General features: G+C 33.2%; 2 protein-coding genes across 6 annotated transcripts; both read right to left on the bottom strand.

Moving 5' to 3' along the window:
* Positions 1-5,842: 5,842 nt before the first annotated feature.
* LOC106355203 lies at positions 5,843-7,261 on the bottom strand. The gene is made up of 5 exons (XM_013795189.3): positions 7,105-7,261; positions 6,834-6,998; positions 6,590-6,718; positions 6,365-6,508; positions 5,843-6,285 (listed from the first exon to the last, which is right to left on the bottom strand). Exons 1-5 carry the CDS (start codon positions 7,162-7,164, stop codon positions 5,974-5,976), a joined length of 810 nt encoding a protein of 269 aa, XP_013650643.2. The 5' UTR covers positions 7,165-7,261; the 3' UTR covers positions 5,843-5,973.
* A 4,550-nt stretch (positions 7,262-11,811) lies between these two features.
* LOC125589961 lies at positions 11,812-13,708 on the bottom strand. Of its 5 annotated transcripts, none has more exons than XM_048762685.1 (6): positions 13,559-13,708; positions 13,359-13,466; positions 13,131-13,283; positions 12,552-12,701; positions 12,320-12,463; positions 11,812-12,204 (listed from the first exon to the last, which is right to left on the bottom strand). In XM_048762685.1, the coding sequence occupies exons 1-6, from the start codon at positions 13,616-13,618 to the stop codon at positions 11,926-11,928; spliced, it is 894 nt and encodes a 297-aa protein (XP_048618642.1). In that variant the 5' UTR covers positions 13,619-13,708; the 3' UTR covers positions 11,812-11,925. The 5 variants fall into 5 exon arrangements, with proteins under 5 accessions (XP_048618642.1, XP_048618643.1, XP_048618644.1 ...); XM_048762686.1 differs by having other exon boundaries at positions 13,137-13,283; XM_048762687.1 differs by having other exon boundaries at positions 11,929-12,199.
* Positions 13,709-15,598: the final 1,890 nt, after the last annotated feature.

Raw genomic sequence — 15,598 nt, 5'->3', positions numbered from 1 at the left:
TGGTTATCGATCTTTCTTGCCTTCAGCAATGCCATATCCATTTGACCTCGACCAGACATACTTCTGGTCACTCTCTTGGACCATTATGGTTTCCTTTTATCCACTGATATAAACATAATGGCTTGTGCTTACATTGCAGTCCCATACTATAATCTTATTACTTGAAAAACATCGCAGTCCACACTTTCTTTGATGGCATCTCATGACCTACTTGCAGTGCTGATTTATTATAAACACAAGGGATTTCTTTTATAAGAATATATGGAGTGATTTGGATTGTTCTTTATCGAACTCATTCACTAAGTTTTACTTAGTCTTATCATATTCATTGCAGATGTTTTTGATTCAGTCCATGAACAGCTTAGGAACAATGCTATTCTTTGAGAACTTCTTTTCTCATCTTTATGGTACCTTTATTTTCTTTATCCAGTGATCAATATACTGCTTGCTACATCATTATTTCTTTTGTTTCCAGACTTCATCAATTTCGAGTTTGTGTAGTAGCATCCACCACATAGGAGCATATTTCCTTATAATCTGTTCATTTGGTCTCTATGAGTATCCTTGTGTAACAAGCCATTCTTTGAATGTTGTAAGTAGTAATGTGAACGACCTCTTGACTACTTGGTCACGTTCTACATCTCACGATTTTCTTTCCCTCACAAGACCCATTTATCCACTGGTCTATATCATCAGATGGCGTTTCTATATATGTGGCCAATACACCCATCTCTTCTTTATACTCTTTAAACCTTACGTTTTCTTTTAATCTGATCTTTATTCTTTATGAGTACTATTACGTGGGTTCATGATCCTCGCTTTATATCTTTAAACTTAAGTGCTACTTTCTTTTATGAGCTCTCTTATATGTAAATACATTATTGGTGTTAACACTCTTATGTAGTTCCATAGTGTTCCAGACATGATCTAATAGATTTGAGATCTTATTATCCAGGACCTTTACTACCTTGCAGTTTGGCGTCCCAAACTACATGGTTTGGTACCTTAGATGTTTAGCTGGCCAGCCTTATCTCTCTATCTGGACTGGTTTCCTTTGAACTCGGATTTGTATCATTCTATGCACCTTTCATTTCTTTTCGAGGTTTCTTATCTTTTGGAACTTATTGGTCTATCTTGTATAGACACTTTAGCAACTTGATTGTGTCTCTTAGGACATCAAATTCGTGGTGCTAAGCTGGTATGACTCAGTCATTCTTTTCTTTTCGGGTCAATGTGTCTGGCATCTAGTTATGCTAGCTTTTGTATCATTTGATCACATTCTTTAGACGTCTTAAATCTTATTTTCTAGTCTGAGGATCTTGCCAAAAAAATGATGGTAAATACCATTTTATTTCTCTTATTCTCTTTTACCAGCTTATTTCTTTCTCCCCCTGATGTTGGATAGTCGGATTCATCAGTCATGCGATCCGAGTACCTGGCCATAATTTGATCACCCATATTTGCACAAGGTCTCTTAAAAAACGTGGGAAAAAGACATGTTCCTATCCAACATATATTCCCAATCTTTTTCTCATCCTCTTCTGAGGTTCCATCCTAGACGGCACATATGTATGTGGTGGTTTATTCAAAATCTCTTAGGATGGTATATGTCTGCTTTATGACCCGTATTCATTATGAGATGAGATTTTCTATGCTCACTTATATGGCATGATGCATATTAACCTTACACATGTAAATCCTTGTGTCCCCAAGCATTATTAGGTAGTGGCCTTTGTAGTATAAAGAATTTGGCCAAGTCTTACTATATAGACCATGTCACACGGATTTGTAGTATGTTCATGGATCACAGTTTGGCCTCACTCCCCCTCATGGACATACTATAATCACGTGGTACTTGGGACAATAGAGCCTAATGAGTTTCCCTTGTGTACATGTTACACAACGTGAGATTTTATGGGATAACTCTTTGTGCCTTTTGCAATATGTGCATCAATTTTTAAAGACCTGGATGGCTAATCCAGTCATGCCATAAAGTGTATAAAATTTCGTGGGTATACAGGTTACCATGGCTTTTGCCTTTATCATACTGATCCTTGGCATAGTCTAGATCAGTAGAGTATGTAGGTATAGTCTTGACCACTCTCTTATAAGGCCTTAGGCGATTTTCTTGTAATCTGAAAGGAACTTTTGTTTCCTTTGCCCATTGGTTCAATGTGGAAACCATTCATGCTCAAGTCTTTATAACTCAATGGGTCTTTTATTGGGTGAATAAATTTGTGCCCCTTTAGGCAATGCCGTGGTCTATAATAGACTGACTATCCTTTTATTAAGTTTTCATTGTCATTTATCAATCAAGAAATCATCAAGCAAATCAAACATGATAACTAAAAACAACTCTTATTATTGCTATAAAATTGTAAATGACAAGTAAATCAAAGCAAAACATAAAACATAAAATCAGAATGTCGAAATCTCGTTTCTTTAGTCAATGTATAAGCCGGCCTCACAATCCATATATTTCCACACGGCTTCCTTGGATTCCTCCTTATCATTTTTAGCCTCATTGGTTTCAGGAGGTCTCATCTCACTGTTTTGTTGCTCAATGTATCTTTTCTGAAGTTTTTCAAATCTGCTAATGGTATCTATAACTTTCTGCTCTCTTTCCTCAGTTGCCAATAAGCATGACAATAGGTCATTATACGTGGTGAAACCCTTAGCCTTATGTGATAACAACAGATCCTTTGGATGGAATGTGGAATAGGTTTTATATAGTAAATCCTCATTTGTTACCACTTCACCACATAGTTCAAGACTATAGGCGATTTTCATCAGAGCAGAATTATATTCGTCCACGTATTCAAAATCCTGGAACCAGAGAATCTTCCATTCATTCATGGCTTTTCGCCATAATGCCATTGAGTATCTGGAATTTAGTTTTGTCCAAAGGTCACAAGGATCCTCAATATTTAAGTACCGATCTCTCAGATCCTCAGTGAGATGATAGCGCATAATTGTTATGGCTCTATGCTTTTCACTTTCAATTGCATTATCGCCATCAATGATACATTTCCCGAGTCCTCTAGACTTCAGGGCAACTGAAGTGTTTATTACCCATTCTAGATAATTATCTCCAGAGAGATTTAGGGCAGCATAATCTGAAGGCTAAAATTTCGACATCTGAAACATATTATTAATCAGTTCAAGATGCAACCGAGTCAACAAAATCAATGCATACGATTTCACAAGTCTCTCGACCAAACAATTAACTACTCGACCATGGTGCGAGAAAAACAAGTATGCGAGGTCTATATGATGCTTTAGGCCACACGGCCTTATAAAATTGTGATGCAACAACCCTAGAGGTCGGATTTTATATCTGAATGCAATCAAAGCATCAATCATAACAACAATCATATTCAGGCCGATTTTTCAATCAATGTGAGACCATGTCAATAATTCTTATGTTTTACTTTTCTTAAAACATTTAGTATGATCAAGCAATCAGAATAATAATGCAAATATCATCAGATCATATTAGGGTTTCAAGGCCCATTTTTCGGTTTGATTTTATCAATATCAAGCTTTACAAAAGAATTAAATCAGATCAATCAGTCAATTTTAGCAATTCTCTAGCAATCCTAACAGTAAAATGAAAATTTCCAGCAAGTAGAAAAGGAAATTTCAGGAAAAAAGAAATTTCCTACTTTTAGCAAAAAGGAAATTTACAATTCTGGACAGATTATGGTTTTAATCAAAACTAGAAATTTTCCTAATCAGGTCATTCGATATTCAAACAATTAATCACAATATGGAAACTTGTTTATCAATCGATTTATGCAAAAAGGAAAAATAAGGTTTTCAGCAATTTAACAATTTTAAGATCAAATTCGATTCTAAACAGTTCTATTTACTCAAACAATCATCAAAGATAATTCAAGGTTTTAATCTAACAACCTAAACCTCAGATACATCAAAATCAATCAATCAAAACAGTCGGATCAATTTAGGTTTTTGATATTTCAGATTTTCAAAACATCATAAACGAAACAGATCATATAATTTAGATTTAGGGTTTCAATGCCCTTACTGATCAGTCAATGTTCTAGCAACCCTAACAGCCATTGATCTATCAACTTAACAGGAAAACAATCTAACCAAAACTTAGTTCCATATGGTAGGGTTTCTATTATCCTAGATTAGAGTTCTTCAAATTTTAATAGTTCAGATCTTTATCAATCAACCAAATTCAGTGTAGGTTCTTTTAAGTTTCGAGTTTTACCTTTAGAAATTTATGGAGTGTAGATTTGGACCACCAAAGAGAGAAGGAGGCCGCGAGCTGATCGTTCTTCGAGTCGGGTCGCGGACGGGCTGCTTGCTTGATCGGATCACGAACAGGGAAGAAGGAGAACGTCTGGTTTACTTGATCAAGAGAGAGAGAGAGAGAGCTCGGATTTGGGTCAGGAAAACGATTAGGGTTCCAAAGCAAATCGGCGATGCGTACTGTAGCAGAGCGTGACGGCGCGTGAGTGATCGGATCGACAAGTGTTTTACATCGTCTAATTCGTCTCAGCGAGAGCTTCAATTTGATATATTGCTCGTCGTCTGGGTCCTCACGGTTTGGGAGAACGATCTCTTTGAAGTTCCGCCAGAATTAGGGTTTTGTGATATTCGTCTGAGTTTAAGGAATTTCGTGGGGGCTTAGAGTTTAAGGAATTTCGTGGGGGCTTAGGGTTAGAGGCTATCGTGCTGATAACGTGTTATAAAAGAGATGTTGTGAAAGTTTATTATTACTCATGACTAGAGGTCTATATTTATACAAGTATTAGACTGTCTTATTTAGACCGTCATAAGAGAAAAAGAAATCCTATTCCTAATAGGAATAAGAAATAGTATTTATCCTAAATACATATGGAAAAGGATAAACATCAAGTATAGATAAATGTAAACTCTTATTCGCCTAAGTCATTAGCGAATGGGCCGGATGTATAGCTGATGGGCCGGATTGTTTGGGTCTGATATGGGTCGATCACCACTTGGTTGATAACACTTTTATCTATAATTAATAGTTAGTACCACCGGCCCAATATTTTTTTTTTTTGCTTATGGCCAATAGATTTCTAAGACCGGCTCTCGATAGAGGTGTTCTAAAATTTATTTTGATAAATCTATGAAATATTCTTACTATATGAAATGCTCTAAAATATACATTATCCAAAAATCCATTTGCTATATGTTTAATTCTATTTTAATAAAATAGATTTAATTATTTTTATCCATAGTTAATAGTTAGTACTAATAGGCCTAAATTTATTTTTTTATTGCTTCCGGCCCATAAATTCCTAAGACCGGCTCTGAATAGAGGGGTTCCTAAGAACGGCCCTGGATAGAGTTTAGATATATTATCCAAAAATCCTTTGGCCATATGTTTGAGTTCTTTTTAATGAAATAGATTTAATTATTTAATTAATATAATGTTTTTTTTTTTGATAAACCCTATCGGCTGATCCAATCGGTTTCGGGAGGAATGCACTTAGTGCTACAGAGTGGACTGAGTACTACACTGCATGACCCGAGTTTGGAATACCTTCTGACTAATGCTAGGGAGTGAACCAATCTTATGTTGACGATCCACCATATAAACCATTTGAGCCGAAGCCGAAGTTCAGATTAGCCAAGTGATGATAATTTAGTTCCTAAAAGGAATCGAACCCGGAACTAATGTAGATACACCGAAACCAACAAAAATTACCGGTAGGCTACCACCACTTGATTATAAGAAGTTTTATTTTATAATTACTAACTTTGAAATGAAGTTCTGAGCGCTGAAGCATTTTCAGATTTGTACGTCGTCCTAAACTCGACTCAAATTATTCCTCTAAAGGATATAATAATCAATATAAATATATATGTCGTCTTTCATAGACTAAGGACATCTATTTTGTGAATGTTCATTTAGGCTATTATTTTCATGTTTGTTGCTTGATGTCTTTATGACGTCATTATCATGAGAACTCACGACAACTCTCGGAAGGTCGCAGTCGAAAGTTGAATCATCTGGAGCAGAGTTTTTGTGGTCCTGATGGTGATCCTATTAATGTACCATGAAAACGGTGGCAGATTAAACGGAGGAAAGGGTTGAAAGTATTGGTTCATTATCACTTTCGATGCAACTTTTCCTTGTCCACCACTACATTTTTTGTATTCTTCTCGGGTTTTCGGCAACCTATGCTTGCACAAGCGTTCTGAATCTACAAATATCGGCTCCACTTTATAGCTACCCTCAAACACTTTCATGAACATCATTTTCTCCTTTTTATATTTTGCCTGCCCACAACAAGGCAAGAGAAACCCAAAGCAAGTTATGTTTCACAAACACAAACCAAACTTATTGATAGCTTCTTACCGTAAGATCTTTAATGTTTTCGTCGACGATAAGCTTTATGGGGAAAGCTCGAGACCACCACAGGAAATCGAAGGCCACAGTGTTCTCTGTCTCTACAATCTCTCTTGGACCATCCTTCTTCAAAAGCTTTCTTGATTTGTTTTTCTTTATAATTAAAGAAAAATATCACTCTCCAGTATTACTATAGTTAGTATCATTTGAATCGTACAATGATAAGAAAAAAACCAGAAGTTGGCGGGCAGACATGTCTATTGACAGGGACATTGGTTTACGCAAATTTTCGAAGGCTGCTAAAGGGGTCACTCCCAATGTGAATTCTATATTCATATGGCAAATACCCCTTTTCGTTGTCACCTTCAAACATAAAAAAAAAAAAAAAACATTTGAGATCCAAGAAAAGAAAAATTATAGCTCTTCCTCCAAGGCCAAAGTGGTAATGCATATACTTTGTTTGCTGAATTGTTCTTACCTTCACTTTAGGAGGAGGATCATACCATGGATGCTTTCTCTCTGCAACGTTCCATAGTTTTATTTGCTTATCTTCCTCCTCTGAGTCGTGATATAATTCCATATTATTACTCTCTTTCGGTGACACCAACTTAGATTTATCATCCTCAGATCTCATGGACCCGGTCTAGTTATAATAAGTATTATCATTAGTTACCTAGCTTCTACATTTGACCAATAGTAATTATATAGATTTGGCTTCCTGGGAAAGCTCTGATGGAAATGAATCTGACCTTAAGAGGCTGTTGAGTGTTCTGATTCATCCAAACACCAAATCCAGGAAATCCACCCATTTTTCTATAAGAAAATTAGTACCACTTTTTTTTCTTAAAAAAATTAGTACCACAAACGATAGTAATAAGAGAAATAAAATTTGTGTATATTATGGTTTAGAGATCTTTGATATAATGGATGCATCTTGAGAGAATGGTGTACGTTAAATGTTACGTAGGGAAAAATGAGTGAGCAGCTCAACTCCCGTGAGTTATTGACGTATAGGAGAAATCTACATTAGGAAAAAGAAGATCTTCCTATCTGGTTCCTTCAAAGTTACAAGTAGAAAGATGACATTTTACGTTTTCTTTATAACATTTAAGTAGAAAGGAAGTGCGGAATGGCATCTCAGCGAGAAGACACTTGAAAAAGTTCTCTTCTCTAATGGTTTTATGGTTAAAATAACACTCTGCGTAGTGCTTTCTTAATTCATCCCCCTTGGTTCATTCTGTTTTTTCTCGTCTTTTAGCTTTGCCGGGGTGTTCCAACCTTAAGGTTCTGCTTTTTGTAAAAACCTTTTAATCATCTAATGATATTTACAAGTTAGTAAAAAAACATTTATGAGAGCCTACCAATTATCTGTGGAGTGATTAAGGTATATGCCCATAAGAGAGGCATAAATTGGTAAAGTATGCATGATGGAAAATAAATAGGTAGAAAGATGCATATTGTTACAAGGACTTCCCAAATTGACCATTTTCTCCAACACACACATCACCGAGTACACTGACGCAAGAGAGTACCTGACACTTTTTTTTTTTGCAATTTCTTACAACTTTTTTTGTTTGCAATTTTTTAAATATTGATCAATACGTTTTTTTTTTTCTTATACTTTTGTTTGCTATATGATCAACATTACCATCATTTTATTTGAATTTCATTTTTTGCAATAATGGTCACCCACTACATAATAATAAAAATTAATATTTTGGTATCAATTATTCATCACTAACATTTAAAAAAATTCTTTTTATCAGCTAACAAAACATGTACCGTATAACAAATCATATATCATATAACAAACTATTTACTAAACAATATATTGATCCATAAATTATGTATGAATCCATTATCAGCAACACAAAATAAGTATCATACAAGTCTTTTGTAATATCTTACCCACTATTTATCGATTCTCTAGTAGTATAAATCTATGCATCATCTAATAAAACATGTATCATGTAACTCATCGATGAATTGATGATGAACTACATTATAACACTTTTCTAGGTTTATGATGAACAACTACACATGACTCATCGACGAATGTGACCATCAAAACATGTTACCAATTTTGTTAGCGGATTAACAAATTCTGTAACAAGTTACAGATTTTGTTAACATTGAATAGTATTTTTAACATGTTACAAATTTTGTTTCCGAGCTATATTTTGTTATAACACATTAAACAAATCAATAACTTAATAATACACCATATAATTCAGTATTATTTATCAATCAAACAAATTATTTAACGGTTAAAACATAAAGTTAACTAACTAATTTTAAAGTTAACGAACCGAATAAAAGAAATTAGCATGTTATAAAATAAGTTAGCATGTTAACAATAAAAATATATATTTACTTTTATACATATGGTTGTGGCAACACAAATGTTATCTGTTTTATACCAGAATACGAACAACTATATATGCAGACCAATACAAAATTATTTAGATGTGAATTGACAAATATAAAGTATTGGAGCAGACAATTACATTTTCAGCACCGAGAAAGAATAAGAACGGAGTTTTTTTTATAACAGCTTAAAGTATACATGTAGAAGTTTCTCCGTCGTTGGATCAGGCTCTCTGGAATTTTTTTAACATGCTCCACTGTTGAAAGAAACCAGCCATTTTAAACCACAGCTGTTCGATCAAACACATGGAAACAAAATCAGCCATCAAGTTCTTGCTCTGTTTCGGGTGTTAATTTTTTTTTATTCATGAGGACTCGAAAACAAAAAGATTTCAAACCAAAGAAAGAGAGAATGAGAAAGAAGAACAAAAAGCTTTGCGTCAGAAAAAAAAAAAATAGATTAGAAATGAAAAGACAATTGAAAAAAGAAAAAGAGAGAGATACATGCTGCAATGAACAACACACGAAGTGGAGTTTCAGACCGTCTGGCAGAGAGAGTGCGCGTGGGTGCATACATGCATATAATTATCTCATATATGTCAATTTATAAAATTCCAAATCGTCAAGTAGGTGTAATTCCAATGATCTAGTATCATAGAATTATTGTCAGATGCCACCAAAAAAAAAAAAAAAATCTTGTGTTAGAACATTTAGATAATATAAAATACTAGAATTTCGTGTCAAAAACTAATTTTGCGTTAGAATAGCATAATCAAGCGTTAGCCTCATCACAAAATCATAATTTTGCACCAAAGCTGAGGAATTACAAATTTTCACCGTTGTCCAAAAAAAATAAAACATTTTCACCAACATTTCAGAGCTGTGTTTTGGTAAAAATTTGACTTAAATGAAGTTGGCGCAAATATGCAATTTTCCGGAATCTTTAGGTATAATGCTAAGCTGCAAACTTTTAACCTGATCACAAAGATACACATTTATAAATCATCACCTGTTCTTTAAATCTCATGGCTGTGATACAATAGTTGACTAGGATAAGCCATGCGCAAAAGCGAATTTATATGAAAATTATTTAAGAAATATCGTATGGAAAAATAAAATTTATATTCTTGATCGAATAAATATTTTTGGCCATTAAATAATTAAATTTTTTTTTTGTTAATTATATAATTTGTTTAGTGATGAGCTGATCCCATTTTTAAAATATTTTAGGTCCGCATAAGAACCTAACGTTTAGGCTGAAGAATCCGAGACCTACTATCAGGTTATAATGAAAATATAAGAGCTCGGTTTTATATCATGATTTAACAATTTAAAAGTTAATTATGGTTATGAGAAGTTTACGTTCACATGCAAATCCTAAATATCTTCAATATTTTTCTCATTTTTGTGTCGTTTTTTTCATTTTGGTTATTGCTCGATATAAATATTGATTTTTTGAGTTTATTCTCACTTCGTTATTTTGCTTTGGCCTGAGATTTAGAAAATGTTTAAGATTTAAAATTATTAAAAAGATAATTACTTAGGTAAAGATCTGCGCCTTGAGCAGAATAAATATTTTATATTTATTAATTATTTTATGTTTTTCTACATATTATGGAATAATAAAATAATAATTATATATTAAATAACTAAGAAATCAGTTACTATTATGTAATAAATTGGTGTGGGCATATAAATCAAACGATCGCTCTTGTTTATTCGCAATCATTTTAGGGTAAATAAATCAAAATAATCAATTTTATATATCGTATATGATATATAATTAAACTTAAATGATATTAACATAGATATATAGTATAATTTTAATATGGATATTTACTAAATGATGTTTCTACTCATATGATTTTATGATTATTTGCATATTTATGTAACAAAATTTTACACCAACTATTTTTTTTAATGTGAAATGCTTAGTGGTTTCAATAATTTATAATCATTTAAAAAAACAATGAATATTTCAAAATTAAAATATTAAATTTTCAATATATGTTCGACATAGATATCAAAATATATAAGTATGTATTTTCATATGATGTATATAGTTTAATTTAAACGATATGAAATATATATATATATTAACATTAAAACCTATTAAAATAAATTTATTTATTCATATGATTTTATAATCACTGTATCTTATTATAGAAAAAATTAAACCTTGATCACAAAAGTTTATGTGAGACTTTTAACAGTTTTAGTAATTTATACTCATTTTAAAAAATTTAAAATACAGCATGTACAAAAAAGTCTAAAATTTTATTATATGATTAATGTAATTATGTAATTTATTTTAATAATAAATAATTAAACAAAAATGATAGAAAATATACAGATTGTTAGCAAATCTTTATTATTTAAAATCATTAATTGTCATATATATCTTAATCACATTAGGTAATTTTGTAGGTTATATTTAAGAAAATAATTCAATTTGATAAATGAATGGTTCATAATGGACATACTATATAATATAACATTCCCTAACAATAATTTTGGACTAACAAAATTTTCAATTGATTCTCAAGCCACCACGTAAGCAAAATTAACATTCTAATTACGTGACAACTCAGCATGACACTTTTTTAATTAATACAAACTAAATGTTATAATTTTTTTAATGTTTCTCTCTTAATATATTAGGGATTTTTTAGTAGTTGTGATTATTATATTGTAGATCAGCAAAACTTGATGAACCCGCAACTACGCACAATTGCTAAGAATGTTAACATCGTATAAATGAAAAGAAAATGATTACAAAGAAGTATCCCTAACTAGTAAGATAAATGTTTTCTTGCCAAAAAAGAATAAAAAGTAGAGCATTACAATTATGGAAGAGTAACGTCATAACAATTATCTGATCCAAATCATCATTACTGATCCAAATTTTGTTTTTGAATGAACTTAAAAATTATATTCATCAAAAACTGTTTGTGCGTTATACTAAATATTAAAAAGAGAAGTCATTTAATTAATTTTCTCTTAGATGTCAACCATATATGAAGTTTAAAAAATTCCTATTATATATTAAAAGGAAAGTCAATTAAACGATTTTTGCAAGGTCTCAATCATAGAAGAAGTTTAACAAATTGTTATAGTTTGATTTTCAAAAGCTTTAATATGATCATGACCATTTATTTTGGTGTATAAACGCTTCAAGCGTGCTCTGAACCTTTTTTGGTAAATTAAGATCCAAGTTCTGTACTTTTGTTTATCATGATTACATGTTCTCTAAGATCTTGGAGCAAAGCCTTGGTGAATTTGATGGCGATCCCTCGGATGAACCAAGAAACTGGTGGTATATTAAGAAGAGAAGATGGCTGAAATATATGCTCCATTGTCACCTTTGACCCAATCCTTCCTTTGCCGCTGCTACATTTTTTGTACTCTTCTTCACTAATCCGCGACCTAGACTTGCACAACCGTTCTTGATCTACGTACAGTGGCTCCATTTTCCAGCTACCCTAGAACACTTTCATGTGCTTCACTTTCACTTTCTTATATTTTGCCTAAGCAATAACACATTAATTCACCGAAAAGAAATTGGTTCTTGTGAGAAATATAGAGAAGCTTTCTTACTGTAACTTTTTGATGGTTTTCATCGATGATTACATGTATTGGGATAGTCCCATTATACCCAAGTATCTTCCATCTCAAAACTTTTCCCACTTCCGTAATCTGCCTTGGTCCATCCTTCTTTATAACCTTTGTTGCTATTGTGTCCTTCAAAGGAATTAAAAAGACCATACTCTCAATTATTGCTAATAGCAGATACTCAATTCGAATCATACAATTAGTGAATTAAACAAACCAAACGTGTGCGAAAATGGTCCTTGTACTTTCCCATTGAGTGGAAAAATCCCATGTTTCTTGGATCAGTGAACATCTCGTAGACTGCTTGAGGAGGCCATCCCAATGTGAAATTTATGTTTAAATGGCAAATGCCATTTTTTGTTTTCACCTTCAAAAAATATATATAGAAGAACGCTTGAAGACTATTTTCCCTAAATTCAAGCATTTCCTATAATAAAAACAAATATATATTCCTATAATAAAAACAAACAAAAATATATATCCAAGAGTATTGAGATTATAGTGATTGGTTGGGTTGTAGGAAGTGATTTTAGCTTTAATTTTTATCTACAATCTTTAAAACTACCAATCATGCTTTATATTAGTTTTTAAAACTACAACAAATAAAATAAAGCTACAGCCAAAAACCACAATAAGTGGGTGTAAAAATCTTATTTTCTAAAGCCCTATCTTTTTAGATGTAGAAAATTTTAAAGCTACATTTCTTAAAACTACGTCAAAAAAATCCTAGAAACTAAATTCTAAAGTAAATTTTCTATAGTTACAGCTCAACCAATCAATGATTCTTAGCTAATACCTTCACCTTAGCAGGTTCATCGTGCCACGGATGTTTTTTATTTTCAGACATCCAACGTCTTACTTGCCTCACCAGTTCATCCAAGTCATAGTACTTAGGATCGGTAGCATACAGTGGCATAGATTTAACATGGTCTATTTCCATGGATTCAGCCTACAAGAAGACAAGAAGAATTGTTATCTCATTTACATAATTAACCACCAATAAAAGTATTTGATTTGCTATTACCTTCTCTTTAGGGGTTATAGCAGGATTCCAATACCATGGTCCCTGAAGATACCTATCTTTTTCTGAAACCGAACTAGATTTACCCTTCTCAGATCTCTTGGTCGACGCCTAAAACAGTAAACATAATCATGATCTAATCTATTCAATTAACCGATATAGTAGACTTCCAAGGGTCCTTTGATTGGTGGACATGAACTGACCTTAAGGGGTTCTTGAATATTCTGATTGATCCAGCCACCAAATCTGGGGAATATACCCATTTCTATTCCAAAGTTAGTCTACAAAAACTAATGCTTATCTTATGAGAGCAAGAGTAAATGACGATCTAAAGATTTTATATATTATAGTTTGTGGAATGTTAGTTAAAGTATCTGCATCATGAGAGAATGGTATACGTTAAGTTCTTCGTATGGCGAAACAATGAAGTGGGCAGTTCAGTTCTCGTGACTTATATGACGTACAAGCAAGACTTTCCTCAGGAAAGAGGAGACCGAAATGTTCAATAAACTGTAGAATGACGCATCCTGACACGGATTCAAAACCTATCAAAGTCCGTACTCCTTTTTGGGTAAATCAGCAATATTTATTCCCAAATTTTATTATGGTTACGTTCGCCACAAGCTTTGAGTTTGTGTTTGGGTTTCGACATATGACAAGAAGCATTTATTTTTAATTTTGTAACTTTTCTGCTTTACTTTGGGATTTAAATCTTAAATTGTAATCTGAAAACTTCGTTACGGCTGATAAATTATTAATCAGATTATGATTAATTGGGGTTCATAGAAATACATTTTAATCTTTAATCCATTGCAATGCTGAAAATATTTACTTAGAAACCTAATAATACAATATTTTTCCCGTTGATGTACATAGCCAATTTTTTGCGAGATTGGATTAGTGTTACTACATATGAAGTGGACGGTGGTGGTGGGAGTGGTAGTTTTTTTTTTTTTTTGAATGTAAATATATTGAACAAAATAAAAGTTGAAGTTTAAAAAATGTCATCGACAAGGTGTAAAATCTTTATACTTGAATCCACGAAAAAGGTAAAAATATGGACGTAAAGATCATAACATGTGTGTGGTTTGGGCTTAATGTTTGTACTTCTGATGGAGTTGGCTTACGATGACCACGTGCTAGCTCCTCTGTCACTTGCTGATCTTCTTCTTGGACACTCTCCTCCTCTGTTTTCTGCGACTTGTTCTACGCCAACACCAGGGGAAACATCACTTCTCCCCTTGTCTATCATTATCTCTGGCTGTTGTATTTCATCGTACACTCCGAGATCTATCTGAGGCATGATACGAAACTCTACTTCTTTCTTTTCTGAAAATGGAAAGTTTGTCTCATCAAACACCACATCTCTAGACACCAAGAACTCATCCTTCTCTAGATCATACAGCTTCCATCCCTTCTTCCCAAAGAGATATCCAACGAAGATACACATCTTGCTTTTCATCCTAAACTTATCTCTATCTCTTCTTGCGTGATGTGCAAAATGACATAGGCATCCGAATGTTTTTATGTCGAGGGTATCTTCTTGTACAAAATTTCATAAGGCGTCTTCCCACCAAGCACCTTCGTGGGAGTCCTATTTATAAGGTGTGCTGCTGCCAAGACACTTTCTCCCCAGAAACGAACTGGTAGATTGGCTTGGAACATTATCGAGCGCGCAACATTCAAAATATGCTGATACTTCCTCTGCACACGACCATTCTGTTGAGGTGTACCCATACAAGATGTTCGATGTACTATTCCCTTCTCCTCGAAATACTTTGTCAAGCACATGAATTCCGTTCCGTTATCACTCCTTATCGTCTTGACCATGCTACCAAACTGTCGGTGTGTAAGAGAGACAAAATTCGGCAATACTCTTTTGACTTCGCTTTTTTCGAGTAAGAGATGAATCCACACAGCTCTCGAGGAATCGTCCATAATTGTTAATAAATACACAGCTCCACACGATGAAGGTATGTGATAGGGACCCCAAAGATCAACATGAATCAAGTCAAAAGGCGCTAAAATTTTATTAAAACTTTCAGAAAACACTTCTCTTGTTTGCTTTGATTTAAAACAAATATCTCATCCACCAAACTTGTTTGGGACGTCTTTAACACCAGAAACAAAAGGCAAAAAACTCAAAACACCATAAGCAGGATGTCCTAGGCGACGATGCCACAAAGCATGATCTTTAGAAGCTTTAACTCTGTGACCTCTCTTCACCGTGACATTCTGATAAA

Source organism: Brassica napus, chromosome C7 (genome assembly GCF_020379485.1).
Source record: "Brassica napus cultivar Da-Ae chromosome C7, Da-Ae, whole genome shotgun sequence".
Taxonomy (NCBI): Eukaryota; Viridiplantae; Streptophyta; class Magnoliopsida; order Brassicales; family Brassicaceae; genus Brassica; species Brassica napus.
The sequence above is the reverse complement of the archived record's forward strand: the minus strand, read 5'-3'. Positions and strand labels throughout refer to the sequence as shown.

Bases quoted from the DNA above. Each gene is read 5' to 3' on its own strand.
- LOC125589961 (XM_048762685.1), bottom strand. From the start codon at position 13,618: ATGGGTATATTCCCCAGATTTGGTGGCTGGATCAATCAGAATATTCAA. The intron at 13,467-13,558 runs GTCAGTTCATGT...TTACTGTTTTAG, and splicing joins ATATTCAAGAACCCCTTAAG to GCGTCGACCAAGAGATCTGA. The intron at 13,284-13,358 runs GTAATAGCAAAT...GTCTTCTTGTAG, and splicing joins CTATAACCCCTAAAGAGAAG to GCTGAATCCATGGAAATAGA.
- LOC106355203 (XM_013795189.3), bottom strand. From the start codon at position 7,164: ATGGGTGGATTTCCTGGATTTGGTGTTTGGATGAATCAGAACACTCAA. The intron at 6,999-7,104 runs GTCAGATTCATT...TATTATAACTAG, and splicing joins ACACTCAACAGCCTCTTAAG to ACCGGGTCCATGAGATCTGA. The intron at 6,509-6,589 runs GTTTTTTTCTTA...TTAATTATAAAG, and splicing joins TGTCTGCCCGCCAACTTCTG to AAAAACAAATCAAGAAAGCT.